Source organism: Anas acuta, chromosome 3, assembly GCF_963932015.1.
Source record: "Anas acuta chromosome 3, bAnaAcu1.1, whole genome shotgun sequence".
NCBI classification, from domain to species: Eukaryota; Metazoa; Chordata; class Aves; order Anseriformes; family Anatidae; genus Anas; species Anas acuta.
Genome location: NC_088981.1, coordinates 19,997,671 through 20,021,288, shown reverse-complemented (window position 1 = coordinate 20,021,288; position 23,618 = coordinate 19,997,671). Strand labels below are relative to the sequence as shown.

At 40.7% G+C, this 23,618-nt stretch overlaps 1 protein-coding gene and 1 long non-coding RNA gene across 24 annotated transcripts in view; one reads left to right on the top strand and one right to left on the bottom strand.

Annotated features, from left to right (window-relative positions):
* Positions 1–23,618, top strand: part of ESRRG (estrogen related receptor gamma) — a 405,024-nt gene that overhangs the window by 234,279 nt on the left and 147,127 nt on the right. The window contains exon 1 of one of the 23 annotated variants that reach the window (XM_068675989.1): positions 5,784–5,988. The exons of the other annotated variants lie outside the window; for them this stretch is intronic. Within the exon in view, the coding sequence (XP_068532090.1) occupies positions 5,933–5,988 (56 nt within the window). The 5' untranslated portion in view covers positions 5,784–5,932. Of the gene's footprint in view, positions 1–5,783; positions 5,989–23,618 lie in introns of those variants that run through there. 23 annotated transcript variants of the gene reach the window in all.
* On the bottom strand, positions 2,226–5,642 carry LOC137853542 (uncharacterized). Its single transcript, XR_011094562.1, has 3 exons — positions 5,512–5,642; positions 5,055–5,148; positions 2,226–4,449 (listed from the first exon to the last, which is right to left on the bottom strand). It is a non-coding gene; the product is annotated as an uncharacterized lncRNA (long non-coding RNA).

Sequence of the window (23,618 nt, the reverse complement as noted above, 5' to 3'; positions counted from 1 at the left end):
GGCACATGTGAAGGAATTTAGTGCTTGAGGGGTTAAATTACACGGGGTCCCCTGTGGATCAGCTTATGCTTGGACAGTAATAATAGCTATAACATTAATAATAAAAATGCCAGAGCGAAGGGAGTGGAGGGGGAGTAGGGGGAGAAAAAGAAAGAAGAGTGATGGAAGATGGGCTGGGGGACAGTCAGGGGAAGGAAGAAGAAAAAAAGGCATGCCAGGGATAATGCATTTTGTACAGCAGGTGTACAGCCTCGAAGTCAGATGTCACAGGAGCTTCTGCAACGCGCACACACACAAACACCCAGCACAGCAGCTTTGAGGATGGCTGGTGGCTCCGGGTGTGCGCGTACGTGCGCTCTCGCTTCAAGCCGTGATATCCTAGGGCAGTGTAACAAGCAATTCATGTCAGCTCACGGGAAAGACTATTGGTGTTTTCACTGGGGAAATATTTACACTCCATCTTCTTCTCTATTTTTAGCACCTTGAGCTTCCAGTCAGGTTGGAGGCCGGTTGGAGGAGTAGGAAAAGACCCACTGTGGGACACCTCTCATCCTCCAGTTAGATGGAGCTAAACCATCTTCCTTAGGATTAGCTGCTGATGCTACATTTTCTTCTTTCCCTTCTATTTTTGGGGGCTATGACATTTTGCTGCAGTATAGGTGACAGAATGGGATGTCCACTGGTGTGTTTTGGCTCTAACAGAAAGCAAAAGCGCTTTTTAAAAAAGGTATTTTTTACATAAGTTAGGCCTCCAAAAGAACCAAAGGTAATGAATGTAAGTGCAGAATAATGTGGATTTCTTTTATTCCTCAACAGATAAGCCATCACGGTAAGGGACAGCAGTTCATCACATTGAAAAGGAAAAGAAATCTGAATTTGTCCTCTCTCAGATTTGTTGTTTATCATAATAAACCTTCTAGTGAAAAGGGCTAATTTACTCTTTCTATAGGAATATTTTAAGTATGATTATCATAATATCACAGCTGCTGAAAAGGTCTAAAATAGGACATTGACCTTGAACGTGTTCCTGCGTTTAGTATGTGGTACTTAACATTCAAGAAAACAATATAACTGCAACTCATTTATTAATGTATAATCTCAAAATGTTAACTCTTGCTCTGTAAATACATGCCATAAGGATTGTAGAAGCTCGCAGTATCCCATGAAGTACATGTGGTATTTTATCAGTGTAAATATGTATAAGATTTTCAAGATTTCTGCTGGGAATACTCCATAACTAAAGTAAGTTTTCCCTTTGGTACTGCACTAGTTTATGATTTAATTTTTACTGACATTCCACCAGTCATATTATTAGCTTCACAAAATGAAAGTGAAATAATCCTGTATTAATTAAACAGAGCAACTGAATTCCCTCAGTCATCTTATCCTTGGCTGTCTGAGACAGTAATGCACTTCAGCTTCTCTGAAGAAACTTACACTAAAAAAGAAGCTTGGGATAATAGTGAGATATCCACAGTGAAGTGTGTGTCTGAATTATCTTTAGGGAGTAGACCTTTTTTGGTGGGTGACAGCATGCAGCTTTTTTTTTTTTTCTCTTTTCTTTTTGTCAGAGGCTTTGAAAAAGGTATTTTGTCAAGAGAACAATTTTCATTTCTAGCAATGTGAACGGTTTCTATCCTGTAGCAGTGAAGACAGCCATTTAAATACCCATGCCCTTCAAAATAAAATGAGGAGAAAATATGGAGGTTTTTTTTTTTTTTTTTTGAGACCAGATGAACTGAATGTAGTTTGGTAACATGGTAAGGCAATTGCTCCTCCCTCACAGAGACCTTTTTTATATGCTAGGACTGAGTATAGCAGCAAATCTAAATGCCTTGCTCAGTGTCTTTGTGAATGCACTGTGGAAAAGGGAAAAGTTCTGAAGAGTGCTCTGAGGTCATGCTTTGTGGGCTTTTTTTTTGTTTACCTGTGATCAAAACAAGATGTAATCAATTAACCCTAAATACTGACTGAAGTAGCAGATGGCTTTAAAGTAAAAACCTGCTACAGTTTGTCCAACTATGTACAAACAGGTGAGCAGGATTCGGAATTTCTGTAGCATTGTTTTCTTAAAAATCATTACCAGTGTATCCAGGGATGCACCAAGTGCCTTCCAGTAACAAGCACATAAGGCAGAAGAGTCTTAAGACCAGTAGACAGTGACTAAGTTGTTCTAATATTGATCTGTAGCATAGCATGTTTGAGTTGTATTTCTTTAGTATTTTGAATAAAGAGAAACAACATATTTGATGATAATTCAATGTTTATTTCAAACTTAACAATATAATTCTCCAGCTATACCTTGAATAAGGTACCGTATTATACAGCAAACTTCCATCTTAGGTAACGGTATGCTTGTTTTCAAATAAATTCTCAGCAGCTAGTAGATTTTTTTTTTCTATATTTTTGCTCCTTCCCAGGTGACTTGAACTTGTTGCTCCTTTTGGTAAAGACGAACTTGACACAATGCACTGCGCAGCTGCTGTGAAGTGCCACTGAATCTTACTTCTTCAGTTGCCTTAATGTAGTTGTGTTGTAGGAATCTGGCTATTTGGATGCTTTGAAATGTCTATCGTAGTCAAATGTGAAGATGCTTAAAGATGGACTGACTGTACACAGGACAAATTATATGAACAGAGAGATGGAAATGTAGATGCTGCTCAGAAATGACCCTTGACTGGTACAGACGCTCGGGACATTTTTTTCCTTCCCTTCTCTGTTACTACTGCTTTGTATAGACTCCTTGTGGTAAGATTTTGCACTGTCCGTTTTGGTAAGTTGGTGCACATGGGCAGTTGCATGCATGTTGTTATTTGCCTGGTAAGATTCACTTAAATTGTATCTTTTTTCCCCTAGATCTATTTTTATTCATTTCTACTAAAAAGCTCGAGGAAATGAAGCTACATTTAGCCCCACTTTATTTGCTGCAGTAATCTTTTTCTTTCTTTTCTCCCCCTCCAAACTGATGGGTAACTGTGAAACACAAGTTCAAGAATGTGGTTGGAATTCCAGGCCCTGCTCTGGTGGAGGTGGCACTTTCAGTCCCAGGGGAAGAAGCCAACTGCTTTGTTTATCAACATGCAAAGTACAGCACTGGGTTTCTGGTTAGCCAAGCAGCATCACTGGCAGGGAAGAGAACTGTTTGCTTGCATGAGAGATAGGAGATGAAAAAGTAGTGATGGTGAGAGATAAAATGTATTTGGGTGGTGTAGGGCGCTGGGGGGAACAAGCCAATAAGGTAGCACAACTTATGGGAAAGCGGAAAGCAGGGCTTCCACGACAGAAAGAAAGAGACCATCGTGTTCCAGCTCCTGCATATAAATATATCAGCTCAGGAAATAATGCACAAAAGTAGAAATTAAGCTGGCCTGTGCTTTGGTAAATTTCAAAATGGATCAGCTGTCATATATTAAGGAGGGTGTATTTCAGGGCACTTAATATGCAGAAGTGACTTTAGCAAATGACTCATGTGTAAGGGATCGGTTATAGGTCACTTGAAAATAAGAAAACATACACATGAAATGATTTGAAGGCATTTTAGTATAAAATATTGAGAAATAGCAATTTTATATATATATTATAAATGGACACTCAGACTCACTACAAACAACATATTTGTATTTTCACAGTTTGCTAATGTGCATATGGCAATCAATTTATAGGAACTGCATTTTGAGTTTATATACTAATAAATACATAGAATAAACACAGATTATTTAAGTTCCGATTTGATTAAAAATCCACATTTATCAAATTGTTACTTAGAGGGTGTTCTAATACTATAACATGATTAAATACCTCATTTTAAAATTTGATAAAAACTGATTTTTTTTGGTCTCTGATGTTTCTACAGAGGACTTGGATTTTACTCTACATTTCAGAGCTCTTTAATTCACTGCTCACAAGCGAATTTACATCTTAATTATAGAGTTCACATTTAACAATATAGACAGCATAATGCTACTGGTAATTAAGCTTTTACTACCTGCTTTTTTTACAGTAGTCAGAGCTGGAGTTTTGCTGTGTGAGTTCTGGTTCCTAAACTTGCATGTATTTATACCACATTCGTATGAAGCAGGCCCAGCCTTTCCTTAACGTTAAGCACAGAATGCTGTAATCTGTCTGCTGTGAACCTCCATAAACACGTCTGTTGAAATTAACATATTTTGGACTTGGTTCTGTTGCAGTATTTGGTGAAATGCTGAGAGAGGGCATTTCCGATCTTGCTTGTGAGTGGTATTCATGCATTCTGAGGGTGCACACTGGTTTGCTTTGATCTAAAAGATTGCAATTTGCATTGTGTAGAGCTCCAGTCATAAAAGATTTTTGTAAGCAGTTTATTTTTTAAAATATGTATCATTCCACTGTGTTTTTTTCTCTTGCTAGAAATAGCCTGCATCTGTTTTCACTGTGGAGGGGGGTAGGGGAAGGAGTAGAAACACTTTGGACCTAGAAAATAAGTACAATGTCTTAGTTGTAATACTGGGTAAAAATAGTAGCTTTTGAGAGAAAAAAAGCACTGCACCCCCAATTCATTACTGATCCTTTCCAAAATGGGGGAGAGGGTTCAGCGTAATCAGCGTTTCTAAATTGGGGTACGGCTGTTTCCTTGAAATCAGTTTAACGAGGGAGCTTTCCTTACGACAGAGCCACGCAACTCTGAGCTGGCTCCGAGCAGTGGGTGCTGGAGCTGGGCTCGGGGATGCTTCTGTAGGCATACGTGCAGGGTACCCGCTTGTTGCCCTTTCAGCTCAGTAGCATTTACTTCACAGAAGCAAGTCCCCCAAACACTGTAGCGGTCTGTGCGCACCTTACCAATGCAGAACCGCTCGGATGCAGCCTTATCTCTATTAAAATGAAGCAGGCTGACTGAGTCCCCTACGCTCCCCTCCCGAGCTGCGGAAGGAATTGATCGGTTCTGGAGCTTTTCTCTCTATTCAGCACATCTCAATATTTATGCCTAAGCACCCAGACGTCAGCACAGGGGTGCAGGCGCTGAGCACGGCGGTGATAAGATGGAGATGGGCAGAGGAGAGGAGAGCAGACAGACCTACCTGTGGGTGCTCCCCGGCCCCCCGTGCTGTACGAGACGGAGCCGAGCGCTGCGGTGAGGGACCTCCTTTGGTAATGCGCGAGGAGCGAGGCTTGCTTTGAGTTGTATATAAAAAAAGGGGTGTACGTGAGTATATATAGCGCGTGTATTATTTATGTATAAAATATAAATGCAAGATGTACACACACAACACCCCCCCTAACACACGTAATGCCACGCGGGTTATTTAGAGGCAAAATAACCTCTTCCCCTAGGCAGGCACCAACTCGGCAAAGTTGGTCTGGGCGCTTTTATCCCCCCAAACTTGCCTCTCTGCCCCTTTCCCTTTCACAGCCGCTCCTGCTCGCTTTCCCCCCTCCCCGCCGGCTCCGTTCCGCTTTCTCCCCGCGCTCCCCGAGCTCAGCCCTGGCTGGTAGCGGCAGCCCCCCCCCCCCCCACCCCTCCCCGTTCCCCGGTACCTCATCGCGGGGCCGTCCGTGCAGGTGCGTGCAGCGGGCACGGCCCCGCGGCCATGTCAGCGGGCGGGCGCTGCCCGGCCCGGCCCGGCCCGACCCGGGGCGGCCCCGCCGCGTACCTGCCGCGCGGCCCGGCCCCGCCCCGCCGCCCCGCCATTGGCCGCCGCGCCGCCAATGGGCCGCGCCCCGCGCGGGGGGGGGCGGCGGAGGCGCGGCGCCGCCGCTCCATATTCATGAGCGCCGCGCGGGGCTCCGCGTCCTTCAGCAGGCGCGCGGCCGAGCCGCCCGGCCCCGCTGCCCGCTCCGCTCCCAGCTCCCGGCTCACGCTCCCAGCTCGGCTCAGCCCAGCCCAGCCTGACCCAGCCCCGTGCGCAGCGCCCGGCCCCCGGAAACTTTGCCCGCGGAGGATGGTGGCCGGGCGCACATGGATTCGGTAGAACTTTGCCTGCCGGAGCCGCTCTCCCTGCACTACGAGGAAGAGTAGGTGCCGCGCCCCGGGACGGGACGGGACGGGCGGGCAGCGGCCGAGGGAGCGGGGACGGGGACGGGGAGTGGGGACGGGGGGGGCAGGTGCTCGGGAGCCGCGGCTGCCGGTGCTCGCCGAGCCCGGGCTGAACTTGGCGGCGTCCCGTCCCTCCCGCCGCTGTGTGCAGGGGAAGGGGTTGGGGTGCCCCGGGAAGCGGGCTGGCCCCGGGAGGAGCCGGGGGTAGCGGCTGGGAGCCCGCTCCCCGCCGTCTGGGGGACGGCAAAAGGAGCGGCAGCCGGCGTGGGGGGGAGCCCGGACCGGGTGTCGGGTCAGCCCGGTGGGGTTTGGGGTCGTACCGGGGTGTGTGGGGTCGGCCCGGGGTGTGGGGTCAGCCCGCAGCTCCCGAAATGTCACCGCGCGGCTGCCGGGAGAGGGGCAGCCTCCTTCGGAAAATAGGTGAAAAGACAAAAAGGGTGCTTCTCTAGGTGCTTTTTTTTTCTTTATTTTTTTTTTTTTTCTCCCCCAAAGGAGCTCTCTTGAATGTACCTTCTTACAGCTAATTTGAATGATTAGTTTAGATAAGCCTCTTAGAGTAGATGCATTTAAATGAAATCGGGGCACATGTCTTTTTGGCTCCGGTGCAAGATTCAAACTAAATTTTTTTTTTTTTCTTCTTCCTCTTTGGCTCAATTAAAACTCAGCTCAAAACACTCCCAGCACCTTGCCCGAGCGCAGGCTCGGAGGCGTCCGCAGCCGGGTTGACACAGAGGAGCAGCTAACGCTCAGCAGCAAAGCTGCTTCTCCGGCTCGATTAGCAACCCCCAGAGTTTTACGCATTATTAATATTCATAGTAATTGTATATTGACCAGATACCATCACGTGCACGCGCGTACACGAAGGAGGGCATGCAAAAAATAAATATAGTAGTTTCTCCAGTTCTCTCGCTGTGGGTGAGGGCAGAGGGGATTCGAGCTAAAAATTGTCGGAACATTTTGGGAGTGCACAGACATCTGTCTGACCATCACTAGGTATGCTTTGATTTTAAGGCAGAGCATGTTAAAGAATGCAGTAACTTAAAGCCAGCTGCAGCCTTGGCTTTTTGCTTTTTCAGCGATAACAATAGCACTAATAATTGCTAATGGTTAATAAGCCAACAGATGCAATAAATATATCTGCTCATTTTGACATATGTGTCAGTTTAATCATTCTAAATGAATCGGTGCGTTCATAACGTGAGATCTCCTTCAACCTCTGATTAAAATGTAACGTTGACTAAAGGATTATAGAGCGGACTTAATTTTACTGACTGTTTTAACAGTTGTCACAGCTGTTGGAAGAAGGAAAGGCAATTGAAACACTCCAAAAAGGGGGGGGGGGGGGGGAGAGAGGAGGTCTAGTTTAATAAATTTAAACATGATCTCTGAATGCCAAACATAGAAAACGGAGTAGATTTGTAACTCCGGAAAGCTCCTGTGCACTGTGTACGTTTGCCCTTTGTGGCTCGCTGTCTTTCATTAGTTTGAACCCTCAGCAGTTCTCTGCTTCCTCCGTATAAAAATTTGCACCCGCATTCAAAGAACAAACAAATCCAGCTCTTCGTGTACGTAGATTTTTATTTTACAATGCAGCAGGTAAAACACACAGGTGACAAGACACAGAGACTGTGCAGCGTGGGTGTAACGTTTAAAAAGTGGACGTAGGCGGCGTGTCTTGTAAATAGTTCAGTGCGATGGTGGTCGGTGCACGTATGTCATGTTTTCCGAACCGCTCTCGTGTCGCGATGCGGGGATGGTCTGTGGAGGTACTGAGCAAGTCCGCGTGGGTCGTGCCGTGAGTATGATGGGCGTGCGTGGACCCTCGTGCATCAGCACGGAGATGCTCGTCTGCCTGCGTGCATGCCAGGCAGTTGCATGTTACATGTAAAGGAGTTCACGTCAGTTTCACTGTTCTTTAAGGTATTGTGGCATAGCTCCTAATTCCCCCAGAATTTATTTGAGAAGCACCTTTCTTTTTTAAGGGGAGGAGAGGAGTGGGCTGAAGCATGCCTCTTTGTGAAGTGGGCAGCAGCCCCTCATTCCACCCCACGGCCTCCCTGGGCTGTGGAGATCTTTAACCTCCTGCGTTCGTCTTATTAGCCAGCCGTTTAAGTTGTTATTAAGAAATAAAACCCAAAGTTAATCCTGGAGTAGAAAGTCCTCGGGCCTCCACGCGCAGCTGGAGCGCGGCTCGGCGCTGTGAGGCAGCCCCCAAGCGTGGGCGACCGAGCAGCTCCTGCCTGCGCTCTCCCTGTGGGCGGCCAGCAGGCCGTGTGCCATTCTTCCTTCGCTGTTTCTGGTTGCAGGTCTTTGGTTTTTGGGTTTTGATAGACTGCTGGCAAGTTTTTTAAATCCTGCCGAAAGTATAAAGGGGTTGTGCTGAACTGCCCGCCTGACAGCTTTTCATTTGTTGGGGCTTGCCCCTCTTTTAGTGATGGTTGCTCGTTTTAATGTGTTTATGGTTGTGCTCTTTTATTTACTGAGCCTGGTGCGTTGCAGCAGTAATTAACCCGTGTTATTAGCAAAGCCCTTGTGGATATCCATTAATTCTCTTGAATAGCTGATCATTTTTTCTGTACTCTTTTTTTCCCTTTTTTTTTCCGGAGGCACGCTGTCCTTTTCCTAACAATCCTGAAGCTTTCCCATTTCATACAAATTTCTCTCTGAACAGAGGCAGGTACAAGGGCACCATCCCCATAGTTCCATAATAAAGAATAACTATTGTCTTAACAAACTGTTTTCAGAGATGCTAATGGGAAGCAAAGCAACTGGGAGAATCTGTAGGGAACAATTTATTTAATTATTATTTTTCAAAACACATGCTTAATGATAAGAAAAGAGATAAGAATTTTCTTAGCTTTTTTCTTTTTTTTTTTTTTTGGAGCTGCATTAGCTGTTGTGAATATTTTAGTGTTCGTATTTTAATCAGATTTCAACTTAGTTAATAGCACTTTGGGCATTTAAAAAATATTGAGCCAGCAGAAAAATACTTGTGCTTGCACTGCTGAGAAAAGATAAGGGCCGCCTCATTAGCCAACCTTACTTTTGCAATTAATTTCAAATACATGGTGCTATTCATCAAATACAGAAGGTAACTTGTCTATGATAATATTTTAACAATACTTGAAACCTACTTTGCTTAGAGTAGCTAAAAAGCATGAGACGTCTATTCTCACAGATATGTCAGTCCATATGCTATGCTGTTATTCCTGAATGTTAGAGGGAAATTATGACATAAAAATAAGATGCAAAAATCTGGATTATTTATAAGGAGCACAATTATTCATTTTATGCAGTAGTTTTAAAGGACTGACCCTTGACCTGCAGGAGGGTTTCCTGTACCCCTTTAGAAGTATAAGTAGGAATGAAAACATCCTCATTTGAACCTTTTGAGGAAGTATCTGAAATAATTATTTTGTGCTTAGAATGAGTGAAATGCATAGGATAAGTAGGGAAAATACTAGGAGGAACTCTTGCTCCCTCCTCTCCTTCTGAAGCTTAAAGTAGCCTCTGTCTATCAGATAAGATTCACAATGAATTCTTCTTCATAGCAAATTCATGGAGGGGAGAAACAATAAAATGTTGATCCGTTACAAGTGCATATGAGCCTCACGCTACCAGGCTCTCTAGAGGAAATCTGTGATTATGCTGGGCCAGTTTGTTCAGTTTTTATCTCTTTTACATCCACTGGCCTTGTATTAAATTGTCATTGTCCTAAAGCACATGAGAGAGAAATGAATTGCATTTCTCGACATGCTCTGACAGTGAAATATTTAGCCTCTCTGTCTCCAATCATACTCATATGTATGTTTGATAGTGCAGGGATGACACCAGCAGTCTCTGCAGCTTGACATTCCACTTATTACATGTTCTTTTACATTTGGTGCATCTTCTTTCACTAGTGTGCTTGACTCAGGTAATCATGCGTGCGTACAGTCATATCTGTAGAAGCATGTTCAGGTGTATTTTTATGTTATGCACATATTCACATTTTATTTATGCGGATATCCTCTGTCTGTTGTAAATTCTGAGTTCGAATGCATATATAGCTGTGTGTGTGTGTGTGTTCCAGGTAAATAGCATATTCCAGTGTATTGTGTGCAATGTACGTATATTATTGCATGTATGCACACAGGCGTGTATACAGTAAATATATGCAGAGCTATCTCAACTTCTCTCTGTGCAGCTGCTTGTTGAAAATTGCTGCTTTTATGTGTTTATTTTTTTTCTTATCCATGAGCTGGCCAGATAAAAGAGCATTGTAGATAAAATATTTGCACCTGATTTTATACCAGATTCTCCATGTAATCTAGTATTTCATGTATTCATCCTCACTGTTTTGCTTATAGAAGATACTGTCTTTTTTTAATAAAAATTCCTCTTCCAAGTAATTTACATGGCTAGCATTTATTCGTATCCCTGTAACTTCTGGTTCTCCATCAGAGACCTGTTTTTTCATCTACGTGCATCCTTGGACACACAGTTGTGTTTACACCTAAAGAATATAATTATTATTTTTAGAGGGGGGGGAAGCTCCTACGTATAGTTATTTATATATATATAAATCATGTCATCAGACAAATATATAAAAGACACTTTCCATTTCAATGGTACTTAGATCTCACTAAAAATCCTTTTTTTTTTTTTGTTAGTTTGCTTATCCAGAAGTAAAAATACTATGAAACATAAAAGAATAATGCTAAACTAGATTGCATATTGCTATTTCAGACAGGATTACTTTATTATTTGCAAAGGATTTTGTTTTGCCTTTTCAGTAGCACTTTGGAGGGTAACTTCAGATAGATACGGCAGAACGTTGCCTTTTTGACATATGTGTCTTGTGAAACAGTTTATGTATTTGCTGTGTTACAGAGGCTTTAAATCTCTTGGGCTTGTTTACACAGTGCTTGTAATGTTTTTCAATTAATTTGTATTTCTTTCAAACAAAGAAAGGCTTTTCTCCTTGCTGTTCCTTAATATAGCAGGTTTAAATTAAATGTAAATTGTCTAATTTCCAATTATCTTTCCTTTTTTTGGGGAGCATAGCTTTTTAATCTGAGTATCGTTTCCTACTTCTTTTAAAATTGAAATAAAATTATTTTTTTGCTACAGTTTCCCAGACTTGTTAAGAAAAAAAAAAATCTGTTATTGATACCTCAGTGTTAGGGTGATACAGGTACTTTTACGGAACATGAGACAAGCTTACGCTGTTTTTCTTTACTGCTGAATTTCTAATTCTGACTGTGAGTCTCCGTTCTGACTTTGTATGAATTTTAGATGGATTTTTTTTTTTAAATGGAATCAAAATAATTTAGAAGGAAAAAAATAGAATTAGAAATGTAAATGTTGTGTTTTTAATGACACTAAGAGAATATTATGCATGAAATTGGAGAAGGCTCTCTATATTCTGCAGCAAGTTATTGCATCAGGGCTGTATTAAATCAGAGCTTCCTTTTTCTCAGTCTAATCAAGCCATTTGTAGTATCCTCATACAGAATTGTGCACTTTATTTATATGAGAACCTACTGAAATGTGATGCGGTTCTTCTGTGCCTGTGAGAATAGCCTAAATATATCCCTTTATCGTGTATTGAAAATTATATTCCCTTTTCCCGAGTAAAACCTCTTCACAGATTTGTGCTGCAGTCAGTTCTTACGTGGGAGGACAGATCTCTGTTAAAGGGTTGTGCTCTGAAACCAAACTTTAAGATCAAGTGGTTTGAGGTTTTCTAGGTTATTACTCTGCAAGTTAGCACGGACGTCTCTTACTCCTCTGTGTCTTTTCATGCTGCTGTAAGTGGAAAAAAAAAAAACCCTGCACATCTCCTTTTCATCATTTTGATTGGAACTACATACCATATGTAATGTGTTTTGGCAGCACTTACCTAGCCAAAGAAAACAAATTAATATTAGCCATGCTGAGGGGTGTCAGAAGTATCACAGATGTGTCGATTTAGCTTTGCTCCATCACACACCCTTTCCTTAAACAACTGGTCAAGCTGTCGCAAAATGTAGTGTTGGCTACAGAGAGACTCTAATAGGTGTGATCAGAGATTGATGGCTTTGGCAAGTTAGAATGAGAAGATGTTGTGGAGTTGCACTTGCTTGTTTTGAATGGCTTCAGAAAAGCCCAAACAAGCAAAAGTTGTTAATTTTTTTAAAGTAAAAAGAGAATTAAAAAATTATAAACCATCTTCTCCCCTTCCCCCCCACCCCCAAAAAAAAAAAAAAAAAAAAAAAGACCAGACCTTATTTCTAAAGTCTGTTTTTAACCTCCTGAGAAGCTGCAGATACAGAGATACTGGTAAGTGTATTGAAAAAGTCTTTCTGAAACGTAGTGCTGACTTGTTCCTGAGCATTTCTGAAATTCTCTCAGAAATGGATAGAGGTGCCAGGACAGGTGGGGAGGTGGCTGGTTTTATTTGGTCCATCCTGATGCATGATCTTGCTCTTTCGCCCTTTCCCCCTATTTCTGAGTTAGTTTCTAGAAATATTTTTAGAAGAAATACTTCTTTAATCTCACATCTGAATATCTTTAAGGAAATCCTAGATGAGAAAATCTACTAAATACCACTACTTAACAAAATGGTGAAATTGTGCTCTTGTATGTGCTTGTAGTGTAGCCAGCTACTGACAGATCGTATATTTCTCCATAAATTGAAAGTGCAAGAGAGAGAAAGGAACGAGCAACTTTTTATGTTTTCTTTATTTGCTGTCTTTAATATATTTTTTTTCTTTCTTCAAATTGGCTGCAGGATTTGGTTCCTGTCTTTTTGGAGGATGAATGTTGATGTCCTTTTATGTTTTATAGTTGGTATTTTCTTCCTTAAATAAACTGTGATTTGTTCAATTGAGTATTAATGCTAAAATAGCTTTCAGAAGAATTAGTTTCGAAAGTCGGGGGGACTTCTTTAGCACAATTATTTCACCCCTTTTCTTTAAAAAAGAAAAGCATCTAGTGAAAATAAAAAATAAAAGCTAAAATCTGTGTACCATCTTTAAAACAAATAAATCGGGTGTGCTTCTGACAGCAAATGAACGTGGATGGCTAGCGAAATACCTTCATAGAATGGCAAAATTCTTACAGCAAAAGGTGGATTTTTTTTTCACGTTGGCAGTTTGGTGCTCCACGAAGGCAAGATTTTTCCTACTACATGATATTCCCTTCCCCAGCAGTGAAAGAATTCCCCGGCAGTGTCCTCGTAGCAGCCGTTTGCGTAGTGGGACAGATGACATGTTCCGGAGTGGCGCGAAATGCCGCGTCTTTAGCCAGCTGCTCCTGCCAGCAGGAAGGGGTGAGATTTGAATCCCCGATAACCGCATAGGGCTGGTGGGTACCCCGTCGTTCTTCTAGCAGGAGCTGCTTGGGTCTGCTTGGTGCGGGGTGATATTTAAAGAGCTGAGCAGCCGCCGTCGGTGGCTTCCATTAGTTTGAATGACACCTGTCCCATCAATCACCAGGCCGGGGTGTCACAGATGGAGAAACAACAATCGGCCGAATTACCCGGCACTGCACACTTGGCTTCATTCAGCTCATTGTTCTCCTACAAATCTCGAGGATGGCTCGCTCGGTGCCTGGAGCCCAGGCGCAGGCGGGAGATGGGCTCAGGTGGTGGCACGTGCCTCCCTTCGCCGCTCCAGCGGAGGTGTTCAGCAGGGGGAAGGAGCGCTCCGCGCAGGGACCGAGGCTTCAGCTCCCAAAGAAGACTAATTAATCAAGAGCGGAAATTCAGCTTTTCTCATGGCGCTCCAGAACTTTTCATTTAGCTATCTGGAAGTGCCTTGTGGAGATTCAGGTTAGCGTTTAACTCTTCAGATGCTATGTTGCATCCGCTGGTGTGCGACGCACGAAGGGAGACGCTGCGCGTATTTCCAGTGGGTGTGCAGTGAACACGATCTTCGAAGCAGTGTCTCTTTGGCAGCAGTACATCTCTTATTATTCCTCAGTAGTTAGCACTGAAAAGTCAGTGTCTGAGATGCTGAGTGAAAAGGAGAGTTGCTGAGGGTTGCTTTGGAAGGGCAGGGATGTTTTTGTGGTGGGTCTTTTTAGTGAAATTTTAATACCAGACAAGGGTTGGATCATGAGAAATCACAGTTTTGTTGTAGACAAAAACAGCAAAGGCATTTAAATGCCTTCAGACATTGTAACCATTTTGCTTTCTTTTTCTCACTGCTCGAAACAGCTTCTAGAAGACAGGAGACTGAAATAAACAAAAAAGCATTTAGAAATTATTTCCTTGCTCATAAGCCCTATGTCAAATATGTCTCGAATGCATTTGAGTCCCACTGCTTTCGTGCTCTTTTCCAAGTAACACCACGGAAATACCTGTGAAATGTTGAGATGGAAGTGATTGTTCTTCACAGATCTTTTTCTTTTTTTTCCACCTCCTTTTTGTGTTACGTGCTGTAGAGTGGCTGTATTTTTGTTGTAGGCTAATTTGCTGCTGGTGTTTTTGTTACAGCTAATGTCAAGCAGAAAACCTGTAGCATGCCAGAAACAGGCTGCAATATATTGAGGACACAGCTTATGTTTGATTGTGTGTAAATACAGTTAGTTAGTTGGGTTTATCTGATAGCCTGGCAGAAAGAGAGAGGAGCAGTACAAACTGTTTTCAGTAACTGTGCTGTTCATACACCTGATAAGATTGAGAGTGCTTTCGAACTACTGATATGCTTTGAATAAGAAAAGAATAATCACATCCACTGGCACCAGCTTATCGGGAATGAAGTAAAATGCCAGCACTTTTACATTAGCAAAAGTAAATGTTTTAGACACTTTGGGCCTTTTTTCCATTTAAATTAAATAGCAGGGTGCTTTTGAGTGTGCTGTAATGAATGGAAGGATTTATTACCTTGACAAAATTACAGGTGAATATGTTGAGAGAGGAGTCCTCGGTAACAATAACAGCTCTTTTGATAAGTGGCTGCATCTATTCATGCTTTTGGTACAGAAATTCAGTAATTTTATCCTCCCTTGCTCTCTTAAGTGCAGTGGCTAACTTGCAGTGTGCAGTTCTTCATAGTGTAATGTACTTGTGCATTTTGTAATGTACTGACAACACATTTGAAATTCAGCCCATAACATGGCTCTTCATAGAATAATGCTTGATCATTTGCTAGTGTGTCCTCTGTCCTCGGTTGCTGTGTGTTTTCATGTTTGAAAAATAATACATCTCGGAGTCTTTGCTGGGAAGGCAAGGTATGATTCATCATTAATTTACCCCAGCAGGCATGAAGCATGCTTGCATGCACTATTGTCTTCTCGAAGTTGACCAATTTTTTTTGGTACCTTTTTTCCATTTTTTTTTTTCCTTCATGTGCCTACGATTAATTTTGGGATATACAAATTTGATGAATGGTAGTGCAAGAGCAGATTTGATTGATTTTGGATTATTATTGATTACTGTCAATGAGATCACTGTGACACTCTGAAATCAATGGTATGTGATTAAACCAAGGCGCCACTGTTCTATACATTAGGCAGCAGTTGGGAATTTAGGAACTGAATGTTCACAAGCTATAAATTGAGAAAATGTTCAGATTTAAATAGCCCTTTGTTTGGCATTTACTCACCAAAATCTGTTTCTTGGGAAAGTTAGTTTTCCCAAGTGCAGGTTTTCAGTAAGAGAAAGGTCATTGATTTAAGGTTTATTAAATTTTAGCTAAAAACAACTGGCTCCATTTGGGTGTAAAATAATTTAAGTACTTACTGCAGGCAACCTTCATGCTTTAGAGTTGTTGCTCAAAGGTTTCATTCTTCTATGAAGATGTCAACTGTAAATATAAAAATGCATCACTGAAAATGTAATGGTTTAAAGATTCAAACTGAAATAAAAATTCCTGCCTGGGGATAGCACTATAATCAAAATAAAGTAGTCTTAACTTTTTTTTTTCTTTCCCCTTTAGAGGCCATCCTAGAAAGCAGCGCTTGAAGGCAGCAGGTAGCGATGTTGGTAGGGAATGCCAATTTCAATTTATTTATTTATTTCCCCCCACAGAGGGCGATTGCTGGGCTTTGGAATCAACAATACAAGTCAGCCGCTGATGCTAGACAATATGCAAGTTGCTGCTCCTTCTGAAATGCAGTATCCTATCATTTAAGTCAGCTTTGTAATCTGGCAGAAAACCCACCTGGCAATATTAAAATCCAGCTTCTGAAGCACTTTTATTTCTGAAAGCTTTTTATGTCTTTCTATATCTTTTTAGCATATATTAAATTTCTTGGGAGCAGTGGCCTAGATGTACACTTGATGGATGACTGGGGCGGGGCTTTTTTTTTCCTCAAAATGCTGGAACAGAAAGACTGCAGATGCAGCTGTTTGACAAAATTACTGTGGGTTTTTGTACCATGTTAAGCAAGTTAGTGGAGATTTTCCAAGGTGCGAAGGACAGCCTGCTGCCAAAGTTGCATCTGTCTTGAGAAATCTTTTGCCTGGTAGTGGCCTGATTCAAAACTAAATGGAAAGAATGCCATTCATTTTAGTAGATTTTGGATTGGTCTCTGTAATTTATTTAAAAAATGAATGATTTGATAGTATTTTAAAAGAAATCAATGAAGAAACGGAGCCTGTGTTCAAGGATTCACTGTCAGGATGTGACATTTACACCAGAATAGAGTTGCCTAAAGGAGCGTGACCAGGAAATACTAAGATTACCCCCATAATATTTTCCATGTGAGCTTAAAAGCAGTATTGGCATTGTGCCGACACGTTTAGTGTAGTGTTGACTCAAGAGGAGGTAGAAAACCTTCCGATGGAGATGGTAAGGCAACGTAAGACTGACCCCACTTTTTTCCTTGGTTTTACATCTGAATTGCAAGTGAGGTTGAAATGCTGAGCGAACATAAAGATTATTTGATCTTGGTTTGTTTTGCTGATTAATTTTGGATGAAAACTTATGGAATATAATGCGTGTGTCTGATTGATGCACATGATCCTGCTATACAGATAAAAACACCTTGTGTTCCTATACAGAATTAAAGTCACAAAGGATGGTCATGGTCATTCAGCACGTCTTTCCCCATGAGATGCAAAATAAATTTTAATAGACTGAGAATTGCCTTGACTGGCCTCCACCCAGCATTTTATTTATGAAAAGGTTCATACAGTGTTTGAAGAGACATAGGAACTTGGCTCTTCTTGGACAGAAAGCATTTTTATATTTTCTTGTTCCTAAAAAGGAATAGGCCAAAATGGCATAACAGGAAAAAGGAGGCATGGAGGATTCGGTCTCCAATTATTCTGATGCTTTTTTATGTTATTCTAGTCATAAAAGAGCACGTTGAAGTTGGTGTGAAAGTAGTATGCCCGCCTCTCTATTTAGAGACTCTTGGGTGCAAGACTTTGTAGGTAACAGTACCTACGTCTGAGTCTGTGAGTCCATACAGTTGCACATGATTTTTATCCCAGATGTCAACACACGACTTACTTGGTGAGCACAGCATTACAGTTTCTGTTGCGATTGGGTTTCTTTTCCCCGATTTTGTTATTCTGTCTGGATTTTATCACTACTTAATTTGAAGCCCATTCCTTTAATCACAGAGCACCTTTTTGTCTCCCATAGTAAAGCAGTTTTGATGTACTAATGAAGCCAATGTCATAACGAGGAAGTTGAAATCTCATGGCCTTTTTTAATGTTTAAATATGTAGGTCAGCATAGCATTCTGATTTTAAAAAACATGAAACAAAAAACCACCCACCACCAAAAAAACTGTTCTCTAAAATAGTAATGTTTGATTTTCATGGGACTATATTAACGGAAGCTTACTAGAAGATCTGCAAAAGCCTGTTTCTGTAAAAGTTCACAAAAGAGCACTTTATCAACATTCAGCACTTCTGTTAAAGCAAAGCCTATTATGTTCTTAGGCACAAAAGAAAAGGTGAGTTAGTTACACAGCTTTTATAAAGGTTGTACATGACATCTGTCTCCATGAGTTGTTATCTGGAGAAGAATTCCTAGAAAAAACGAGGCATGAGGACTAAACACAAGCATGTAGATGTAAAACCCCTTGTTTAAACAGTTGGAAGCAGTAAAGTAAGGAAAACGAGGCATGCATTTCAATTCTTCCCTTTTAAAGTTTTTGCATAGCAATTGAGGGATTGTTTCCACTTTGGTAGATCGGTTTCTGTTGTAGCTGGTGAGGATTGTCTCAGAGCAGTGCAAACCACAACCCATCAGCAGGCTGCTAGTCAGCGGCAGGTGTGAACAACATAAAACAGGATTAACGCTGAACCAGAGTGTGCACTAAAAACAACCCCTGCCTTGGTTTTACAAGGGCAGTAAGATAGAAGCACTCTTGTCGTGTTTACTAAACAGTGTTCAGTGGACTATGTAAATGGCTCTGCTCAGCTGCAGAGAAATAAGTGCAAGAATTATTATGTATTTGAGATTTTTAAAGACATTTCTTCATATTTTAAGAGTAAACCTCTGTTAGGGTTAAACCAGAGGCACAGGGGCAAATGTCAGGGTGTTCAGAGTTGATGCTTCAGTTTTTACAGCAGCGGGAAGAGAAGATGGACTGTCAGCATTAAGTGTTTAATAATTTTGGTCGTTGACATAGGGAGTAAGTAAATCATCTAATCTTTTTGAAATTATACCTCTAAGAGTTTGGGTTTAACATCTGTTTATTTCCTCTGTACACAGTTCTTTAAAAAGGCAGACTTTCCATTCATTGGAAGTTGCATTTTTGAAAGCTTTTAAAAACATGTCTTTATTATATGCATTACATTCAGCATCAAATTCTGCCCTCACTTAGGTTCTGTTTTAAAAATCAGGGGCATATGTTTGCAGTGGAAGCAGAATTTACCTCTTGTTGTAAGGATTGTTTATAAGCTACTTACATTTCTCTGTCTTCTTCAGTGCTTTGTCTGACCAGAGAAATTTTCACATTTTAGGTAGAGATCTGATTAAGGAGACATATTTTTTTTCATAAATACTATATGTAATTTTACTGCTCCAAGGTTGGATGGATGGTTTTCTTTCCTATTTTTCCTGGGCTGGACTTTGAAAATCTTCAGTATCTAAGAGGATATATTTAGTTTGGAGAGAAAACAAAATCTCTTTTTTCCTGCAGTGGGTTTGTGTTTTCAGAAGTTCTTAAACCTCAGACCCAAGAACATTCATCAGATATTCTGTTTGCAGAATTCTTGAGAAAATTTGATCCTTTTGAAAATCAGCTCCCTGATGGTTTCTATCAAGGCCACCTTAAGTATAATTATGTCATCTTTTTTTTTTTTTTCTGATGCTCTCATGGGATTGGAATTGACAACTGTTTTCCTCGTAGAACAGAATTAATTTTTTCAAGCTTTCAACCTTCTCTCATCAGCAGGAACTCCTTGCAAATTGTCACATTATAGGTATGTGTTTAGGCATACAGGTATTTTCACTGAAATGGCTGTGTGCACAGTAGCTGCTTTTGTAGGATCATCTTTTTTTCACTGACATCTGTGCAGCTCAACTCCTTTTGTCAAGGTATTCACTGTACCTCTTTCTGTAGAGGCACGAGTCTGATTTTTGAGGGCATGCCTGAGGCTTCACATGAAGGCTTTGGATATGCATGTCCACAAGCAATGGCAAGCATTACGCAAGCAGGAGGATTGCATTCAAGATTAAATTTGAAGTTAAGGAGAAATTAATTTGTTTGCTTGAGAGTAAAAGGTAGCGAGGAATTTAATTATTTTCTGAAATACCTTGAATAGCATTCAGTTAAATAAACAGTTTCAACATTAAGAATGTGTATGACCAGTTTCATCCATGAGTTTTTTTTTTTGTTGATGAAAACAGAATTCTTAGTTTTTCATTGTATTAACATTTTATCACTAGTGAAACAAGCTTACCCGTATAATATGCTTCTTAAAATCCTAGTTTAGCTCTAGGATTGCTGCTCTGATGGTGTGTGCGTTCTTTTGTGACAAACTGGCAGTGGCTCAGTTTTATTTTTAAAGAGGGTGTTCCTGCATGTTCAGAGTTCTGTTTATATATTGTTGTTGAGAAAACAGGTTATCTCATAATAATGAAGCCATAATTTGTGTGATAGCATTTGCAAACTGACTGTAAAGTGCCCTGCTTTTACTGGCTCTCTGTGCTGTTGTAAACTGGTTAGTTTACCTTGAAATGCTTTTCTGAAGTTGCTAGTGCATAGTTCACCATTTCTAGGAGTTGCTGGTACTGAAATCTGTTGCAGAATTTTGTTAGATTACATATATAATCCTTTGCATATATCTTTTTTTTTTTTTTTTTTTTCTCCCTAAGATTTGGTGATAGCCTTGAAGTTGAGGATTTTCAGTTAGGACATGTAGGCATGCATAGTACTTATCCTAAGTCTAGCCAAAGTGCTTAACCTCTTTGGCCTCAAAATCAGTCCGGGCATCCCATGAAAGCAGTCTGTCTCTTGAGATTTTCTGGAATTCCTGGCTTCTGCCAAGTCAGAAATATACAAGAACAAACTTTCTGATACCTTTGTCTTCTCCCTGTGCCAGATGAAACTAGATGCTGTATTATGTTTGTTATTGTTAGAGTCCCTACTCGGTGTGTTTAAATCTCTGAACAGGTAAGTTCGTGTTTGTTTCAGGCTTCAGTTGCCAGTTTGGACCAGTCCTCGTTTACCCATACAAGTTTATTTACAGTCAGTTCCTTTTTCCAGTTATACCAGTACGCTCAGAGGGAGCAGAATCGAACACGTAGCATGTCTCGATTTATACATTTTGTCTTACCTTCAGTGTTGTCTCATTGCTTATTCTGATTAAAAGAAAATATATTTTTATACAGTAGATGAGTGTAAATGCAAATCAATTCTGTGGGATTTACCCTGTTATTACTAGTATTTCTGTTACGGTAGTATGTATGGTAGGGGCTGTACGTCATGTGTAAGTATGTAGGTAGCTCGTATTCAAGAACTCTGATGACTACAGATATAAGCAATTCATAAAAGCCTCAGAAAAGAGCATGACATACTTTTTAATATGGGAAATGCAACCATACTGTGCACATGCAGTTGAGTGAAATTTGTGTGTTTGTGTATTTTTAATTTACAATAAAAGCATTAACTTCAGCCTAACAATGAAGCATGGATTGTTTTCTTGTAGATCAGCAGAAATCTGCCGTGGGAAGGCATTTGAAGGAGAGGTGGGTGGTTTCTCCTGTGTCAGTTCAGAGAAGGTGTATTTAATGAAAAGGAGGTAGAGTGAATAGCAGTGTGAAAGGGAGGGAGACAGGCAAGGGAGCAACACAAGCTGCTGTCATTGACGTATCACACAAGAAGTAGGAGAAGAGGTTGGAGAGACAGATTTGGATAGCGTAGGATTGCACAGGGCGTCTAACTGAGCACTTTTCAATATCTTTTTTCAATATGATTTTTTAAAATTGTCCTTGAAACAGCACTTTCAGTTAATACACTGAATCAGTTGCCTGCTGATCTGAAAAGAGTATGAAGTTAATGACTTCTGCTCATTTGAACAGCAGTACATTTTATGAAAAGGGTAACTTGTGGTACAATGATACTGATGCAAGTCAAGCCACCAGGTGTGTCCCCAGATTTTTTTTTCTGTTTCATGTGTTTTTGATTAAAAAACATGTTGTAGGTTTTTTTCTTAATGTCCTCTTCACAGTGTTTTGCCCAGTGGTCCAGAGGGAAAAGCAACACATTAAAATGTTAATTTTTGAAGTAAAACAGAGACTTACTGCTTCAGTTTTTGCTTGCATTTCTTTCTTAGAACTACCAAATCTTTTGTAATAAGCTGTTAGATATAATGTGCCCTAGAGTGGGAAGCAGAAGAAATTAGGTCCAGAAACGTACTACCCACGTGGAAACCGAGGCTTTTCACTGTAATAGTTAAGGTTTCATCTAAAAACTGTGACTGTGTACAAAAAGATACGTAGATCTATACAAAACAAAACAAAATCCACCCATCCACCAAAAAAAGCATACCTGCAGAAGGGCAGAGGTTTCTGGAAACTGCAGCTGACTCAAAACTGTTGTGAAGTCATGAGTTGAAGATCTTTATAAGATTTCAGCCATATTTTGTTTTGTGTGCATCTCTCAGGCTTGCTGGAGAATGACCCGCCTGTAAGGGAGCAGAGGAGGTGCTTCACACACCTTCTCAATAAATTGCATTGTGGTTTAGAAAGCAAATATGCATCCGTTCACTTATTTAACCAATTCATATAGTATTGTATGTAAATTTTTCTTCCCCCTCTGCATCCTGCTTTCTGCTACGCTGATGATAATGTACCTGGAAGGAAAAGGCAGTCCAAGCCGAGGCAGCCAGCGTCAGACAGGGCGGTCTGCCATCTGTCCCACCTGCTGCATTCATGTGTCCATCTGGTTACTGCAATAGCTCATTGCAGGCTTCAACAGAAGAACATTCAGGCTGAAAAGGAGGCAGTGTGAATTATTTAGGTAGCTCGTGTAAATAAAGAGAGGGGGAGAGGAGCGAAGGAAAGGGGGGGGGTATGAGAGGGAAAAAGCACTCTTACTCCTAGATGCTTTGGAATGCGTTAATGCATGAGAGCATTTGATTTGCATATAGATTTAGATGTATAGATCATTGTGAAGATTACAAGCCAATGAGTTTTATCTAGATTTAGATAGCTCTCAGCCTGGTTTGCACATAAAATATAGCCAGTTTCAAGAGGAGAATCTTTGGGGACTTTAAACCTAAGTGAAACTGATGAAATGTAATGCTTTTAGGTATTAATTTAGCAGAAATAAAATATTTCCTTTAAGGGCTTTCTGTGCCCTTTGTTAACCAAGAATTTATAACTACTTTACATAGTCGGTGCTTTATATATACTGTGTGGTTTTGATTTGGTTATAGTTACTTACATTTTTAGTCATCTGTACTTTATTCTAAGAGGAAGAGTAGTTGACAAATGTTGTTCCTTTTCCCTTTTCTCTTACGTTTACCAGGTGAAGATTAAATCCAGCCAACAAACAGTTTTCCAGCTGTCAGTGTATATGTTGTTTTCCAGACAAAAATACTTATGCTTTTGTGTTTATATAATGTGCATAGAAATTTACATCTCTTTAGAAATTTTTAAATGGGCGTGAGCAGGCAGAATTTCATATTGATACAGTGGCCTTGAAAAACAAAGATTAGTTCAGCAGTTTTTTGATTTTCAAAATGAAAATCAAATGGTAGATCATGTATTGCTAAAATTGAGTTATTTTTAGAAAAGGTAAACATCTGTTAGAGCTAGATATGAGAGTAGGAAATTCACGTGAATCATTCTAGTCTGAACTTTTTAATAGTGGTAATGTCACATCAGGTTATTTCTTAATGTAGGAAGCATTGGCTTAGTGCAATGCTGTGTTTAAAAAATAAAAAGATCAGATTCATACTTGGATATGTTTCTGATGTGAGATTTTTCTTGCTTTCTAACTTTCAAATATCTAATTTTCCTGGGCGGAAGAATAAAAACAGGATCATCTTAAGAGGAATCCTTGAAATTGTGGGAGGGTTTTGTGTCATTGTTTTGCCTGGGTTTAGATCTGCAGAAGAAAGGGATGGAGCATCATGAAATCCCAACAGCCTGGCTACTTCTCTAAGATTTGCATGAAATTCAGCTGCAGCCTTCAAAGGGATTTGAGTGGATTGGATTCTATAAGGTTA